This window comes from Urtica dioica, chromosome 8 (genome assembly GCF_054948205.1).
Source record: "Urtica dioica subsp. dioica isolate 48M chromosome 8, U.dioica_male_clone48M_v1_H2, whole genome shotgun sequence".
NCBI lineage: Eukaryota > Viridiplantae > Streptophyta > Magnoliopsida > Rosales > Urticaceae > Urtica > Urtica dioica.
This window is the reverse complement of record NC_142763.1, coordinates 41,061,147-41,067,327: the sequence shown is the minus strand read 5'-3', so window position 1 is coordinate 41,067,327 and position 6,181 is coordinate 41,061,147. Positions and strand designations below refer to the sequence as shown.

Here is a 6,181-nt window from a genome sequence, read left to right as displayed (position 1 = left end):
AAGTGGCTCCAACGTTTTTCAACCCGAAGGGAGTTACTGTGTAGTAGTAAAGTCCTCAGTTTTTCATGAATGCGGTATGATCTTGGTCGGGGCCATACATAGGGATTTGACTGTATGCTCAGTAAGCATCCATGAAACTTAATAATTCATGCATGGCCGTAGCGTCTACTAACTGATCTATCCTTGACATTGGGAAACTATCTTTATGACATGCTTTGTTTAAGTATGTGAAGCCCACACAGGTTCGCCATTTCCCGTTAGGTTTCTTAACCAGTACCGGATTGACTACCCCAACTTGGATATTTAATTTCTCATATAGATTTGTTGGAGATAGCTTATCTACTTCTTCTTTCAAAGCTATGTACCTTTCATTATTCAAACCTCTCATTTTTTGTCTAATTGGTTTTTCTTTGGGGTCTATATTTAGCCTATGGCACGCTAGCTCATGATCTATCCCCACCATATCGGCTTGACACCACGTAAAGATATCTAAATATCTTGACAAGAGAGAAATGAGATGTTTTTTGGTACCTGAGTCGAGATATTTTCCAATCCTGAGCTTTTTCTGCGGCTGGTCAGGTCTGGAGTGATTTCTTTGACTTCGTCGCCTGGACTGATCACCCCGAGTCCTTGATCAGTTGGAAGTTTCATTTTAAGATATTCTGTCGACGTTATGGCTCCGAGCGCTTGCAAGGTGGTTCTTCCTACAATGGCGTTAAAGGAAGACTTACCGGGAATACTACGCATTGGGTGTTTACAGTTTTTGTGATCCGGTTCTCTCCCAAAGTTAGTGGGACTAAGGTGATACCTCTTGGTTTTATGGAATCGCCCGTGCATCCGTAGAAGTTTTCCAGAGAAGGAGCCAATAAGTCTCTCTTAAGACCCATTCTGTCTAAGGTTTCTTTATAGAGGACGTCGATGGCGCTTCCTGTATCCACCAAGATTCGATGGACGTTCCGATTACCGATGAGGGTAGATATGTGCAGAAACATCACCCATCACGCATCTTTCGCGGTGAAGGTGATTGGTTTTGAGATGTGCCTGATGATCTTGCTCGGCCTCTGTTCGGCTGTGAAGAGGATCTGTCGATGTCCTGCTTGAGCTTCCCTTAAATAACTCTTCTCGGAACTTCGAGTGTTCCCTCCTATGTGTGGTCCACCCACGATTAGAGATATCTCTTCATAGGCTTCCCTCTTCTGCGCTTTGGGCTCTTTCTGATCTGCTCGTAAATTTTTTAGCGATCCTCTGCGGATTAGAGCCTCGATTGCTTCTTTCAAGTTGAAACAGTCTACAGTTTTGTGGCCGATGTAGTGGTGGAAAGCACAGTATTTCGTCTTATCTCTCTTCGAGATATCTTTCTTGATCCGATTTGGCTTTAGGAAGTCTTCTTGATCTTGAGTAATGCTGTAAATTTCATCTATTGAAGTGTTCAAAGGATGATACTTATCGTACTTACTCGCGAAAGGTTTTTGTGGCCCTGCATCTGATCGGCTCTTTTTTAGAGAATGCACATCTTCTGACTGGTGTCCCTTGTGCTCTTCCCGCGAGGCTTCGAGGCTTCGACCTTTCGTGCCTTCTGCCTGGCCTTCTCGGCATTGATGTATTTCTGTGCCCTTTTGAGGAAGTCGTTGTAATCCTGAGGACTGGTCTTTTGGAGGGACCACCAAAATTCTGATTCTGTTCGGATCCCTGAGGTGATGCCTAAGAGTTTGAAATATTCATTCAGATCATAGACTTGAAGCGCTTGCTCCGAGCAGCAGTTGATGTAGTTCTTCAGCGTTTCATCATAGGCTTGCCTCACCGCCAGAAGCCTTTCCTCGGGAGTTTTCCCTGAGCTTGAGACAACAAATTGTTCCATGATCTTTCTCGTTAGCTGCTTCCAAGACCCTACCGAGTTAGGCCTAAGTTTTCGGTACCACCTTTTGGCTGATCGTGTCAGAGTGATTGAGAAAGCTAGCCACATCACCTCGGGACCTGCTCCCTGCAGAAGCATCCATGATGAAAAGGTATCGAGGTGATCTCCCGTGTCTGTCTTTCCATCATACACCGGGATGCTTGGCATCCTAAAGCGATCCGGCAACGAATGCTCTAACACCCGCGTCGTGAATGGAGACATAGCTTCCCCTATTTTTAGGGTAGGCTTTTTCTGACCCAGAGCCACTTCTTCAATCCGGCGCTCCAACCATTTGAACTTGGCTTCGTTGGTGCTTGTATTATCCCCCATTTTTTAACCTTCTTCATGATCTTTCATGAACAGAGACCTGCTCCATGGATTCTTTCCCAGGCCGGTGTGAGCGTTCATCATCTGGGATCACCACAGCGCTTCGAAGAGTGACCTTCTTCGTCTGGAGCCTTCATCACAGCTCCTTGTTACTAGCTTCCAATTCTAGGAGACGCTCTTGCATCTCCTTGAATTGCTCGGCTAAACTGGACTGAGGGAGGAGCTCCTCAATTTCTTCTGCTATGAGCGGCAGAGTGCGGTTGTTGTGTTCGATCTTTCGATCGGCAACATTGTCAGGTGGGTTGGATGAGCTTGCCATTGATTGCCAATGAATTCTCCCTTCCTCTTCCTAGCGCTAAACTACTGACCTATAAAATTAGTACAAAAATATCTCACGAAATACGCTGTGTTCCGAGAACGAAAGTCCCGAAAAGGCTAAGTGTTTAGGAAAGACTTTTCCAAAATACAGACGGATCTCGTACAAAAAAGTAAAAGCTATGACAAGTTTGCTCGTAAAAACTTCCCTCCCCTATCATTTGAGTTCTTCTTCTATTTATAGTTGCCTTGAATCGATAACGTGGGGTGATCAATCCCACATCTCTGACGGTTACCACTTTGGCTTCTTTATGTTTGTGCGTTTAGTGCGTAGTTATTCTTCGTGCTTTCCTTTTGTCGTAACCGTCGAAGTGAGCGTTTTGCTTTGTTAATTTACACGTGTTTGATTTGTTTTGACTAGTATTTGACTTATCAGCTTCTTTTCTCTTCGAAGTTCTGTTCGGTATGGACCGTTCTTGACTTATGAACGAATCGTTTCTTATCTTTCGTGAGTTCTCGAATCTATTTGACTCGAACTCTAATATAGTTTTTTTTTTTGTCGGCGTTTTGATGACCCTATTGTCCGTTTCGGATTATTTGAGTAATAAGATAGTCGTAGTAATAAAGGAATTGTTGCGACTATAAAGGACATGTGTGTGTTCGTTAATAGCTATGAAAATGCATATAGAAATATATCACCAAACTAAGGAGAGCTACTATATGTAATTCATCATTTGCTTTAATTTCCAGTTCTAGTTGGCGAACTATCAACGTCAATCCCTCGTGATGTCTGTCCAATGAATACATCTTTAACTAAATAAGTCGAAAGTCTCAATAAGTATAATGCCATGTTATAAACTTAAGACATCATCAAACTGCTCGCACATTATAAAGTAACGCCATGTTATACATGTGTATATACATACATATATATATATATATACATACATATATATATATATATATACTCTATTGTAATACATATAATTTGTGTAATTAGTATTTTTTTTTCTACGTACACAAAATATATAATAAATTAAAATAACATAACACGACATTAACAATACTTTTTCATTTTGCTTTGTTTTTTTTTTATCTACTTTTATATTAACCTTAAAACGCAGTCAACAGAACCAAGTGGAAATTAATTACTGACCAAGTCCATACGTATCCGCGTCCTGGCCACACAAACGTCTAAATCAATGGAAAAGAAAGAAATATGGCTTGTTTTAGGTTTTGAAAAGGGAAAATATCATGAGTACCCTTCGTATTTAATCGAAATGCGAGATTTATCCCCTCTATTTTTAAAAATATCAGACATATCCATTCAGTTTAATATAAATGACATATACATCCCCTAAAAAATGTTAAATTACAAATATCATCATTTTTCGTTTATTTTTTACAAAAAAATAATTTAAACTCCCCAAAATACCCTTAATGAAATAATTTTTTATTTTCTATTCTATATACAAAAAAATTAAATTAAAAAATTTCTTTACAAAAAGTTAATGATTTTTTTTATAAAGAGAGATTTTGATTTTTTTTTTAATAAAACAGTAAATAAATATTTATTCTATTAAGGGTATTTTTGGGAGTTCAAACGAAAAGGGTGATATTTGTAATATAACATTTTTTTAGGGGAGATATATGTCATTTATATTAAACTGAAGGGATATATCTGATATTTCTAGAAATAAAGAGGATAAATCTCACATTTTGATTAAACACATATTTTCCCTTTTCAAAATTGAGCGTATTGGCAGTGGTGAGGACCCCGAGTCAAATGCGAAAGCGTGCCAACAACGGCTACAAATATCGTATGACAACGAACGTCTGACGCCAATTCCCACTTGATCTATAATATTAATTTTAAATGTTATACATTCCTCTTTAAAAACATTTACCATTGATTAAGTTTTTCCTTTATTTTGATTTACTTAAGAGAGTTATTTAGTTATTTGTAAATGGTTAATTTGCGTTATTGACGGATAGTCCATGCTATGCGCACGATAATGTTAACAATAATAATAATAATAATAATAATGATACGCTTGGTCGATTTCTTTTTCTAGCCATGATTTAGCAATCTATCACTAAAAGTACAGTAATAACTGGTTTTTCAGAAAAAAAAAAATTACTAGCTTTTCAAAGTTAATTTAGCAAAAGATTATGGTTAAGACTAAAGTTAAAAATTGATTAATTTAACCGATTAAAAAAATAAGTAATTAGTATTTCTAGACTATGTAGATATTTTATTTATTTTAAAACACAAACCGAGATTAACTATCTTAAAGAAATTTTGGTTAAAATGAACTTTAATAAAAAATATATATAATTTATGTTTGAACGAGGTTAACCAAAATTTCATCGACTTGATGTTATAATTAATATTTTAAATGGTAGTTCGTGTATGACTTACATAAAATGGACACTTTATAATGCAAGAATAATATTGTTTTACAAAATTATAGTAAGAAAATAACATTTATTGCTTAAAATTTGTGTAATCCCTAAGTTTATAAAATCGAGACCCATCGACCCATTATTTCAAATTGCACCTTTTTTTTTTTTACTTTTACAAAAGAACTTGAATTTATATGAATAAAAACACATCATATTTATTTCTTATGCACAATAATTAAAAGAGATTTGTTAAGAACTAGCCTGATTATAAGGAGTAATTTAAAATTATAGCCAATCTATTAACTTATTTAAAACAATAGCCAATGTGAAATTCAGTTACCAAAAATACCCCCACCAGCATCGTCCAAATTAGTTTTCCCAAATCAGCTCGTCCACAAACCTCGTCAAAGATTCTCTCTTCCCATCTCTCTCTCTCTCTCTCTCTCTCTCTCTCTCTCTCTCTCTCTCTCTCTCTCTCTCTCTCTCTCTCTTTCTCTCTCTCTCTCTCTTTTCTTCTCTGCCACGACTCGTCGGAAATTCTCTCTTTCCATCGCTCTCTTTTTTCTCCTCTGCTACGCCTCGTCGGAGAGAATCTCCGGCGATTTCGACGGCGACGATGCTCTCATCAGGCAGGTCGTGGTAGACGAGCACCACCACTTCTCGCTCTTCAAGAAGTGGTTCAGGAAGACCTACGCAACTCCAAACGAGCACAACCAAGACTCCGCCGAGCTTCCTATTCGCATGTCGTTGCCGATTCGTACAAGACTCTGAGGCAGTATAGAAGTTGTGGCCATCCAGCCATCAAACCCGAGCACCGCGCGTCGTGGCCGAGGAGACGAGGACCGCCGCGAGCTCTCCGTGGCCGCCGCCCGAGGAAGAGACGCCGGGAAAGAGCGAGAACTCATCGTGGAGGCCGAATTTCACAGCAAATAGGTGAGAAACATACTTACCCGAATTGATTTGAGATCTAGGGTTTATACGTGAATTTGGGGATTTTGATTGTCTTAAGGAATTTCGGGAAATTGTTGGGCTTTGGATGATTGTTAAGCTCGGTGGTGATGTTATCTTTTGAAATTGTGAATTGAAATTGTCATTTGGATTTATTTCTTGATTTTTGGCCGAATTTCAAACGAGTTTGGGTTTGAAATTGTATGATTTTGGTTGAGGTGTTGGATTATAATGAATATTGCTTACAGGTGAATTAATGGTGGAGGAGCCAGAGAAATCGCCGGTGTCGAA

General features: G+C 38.4%; 1 protein-coding gene across 1 annotated transcript; it reads right to left on the bottom strand.

Moving 5' to 3' along the window:
- Positions 1–998: 998 nt before the first annotated feature.
- On the bottom strand, positions 999–2,224 carry LOC149389834 (uncharacterized). Its single transcript, XM_089622736.1, has 2 exons — positions 1,522–2,224; positions 999–1,417 (listed from the first exon to the last, which is right to left on the bottom strand). Exons 1-2 carry the CDS (start codon positions 2,222–2,224, stop codon positions 999–1,001), a joined length of 1,122 nt encoding a protein of 373 aa, XP_089478862.1.
- Positions 2,225–6,181: the final 3,957 nt, after the last annotated feature.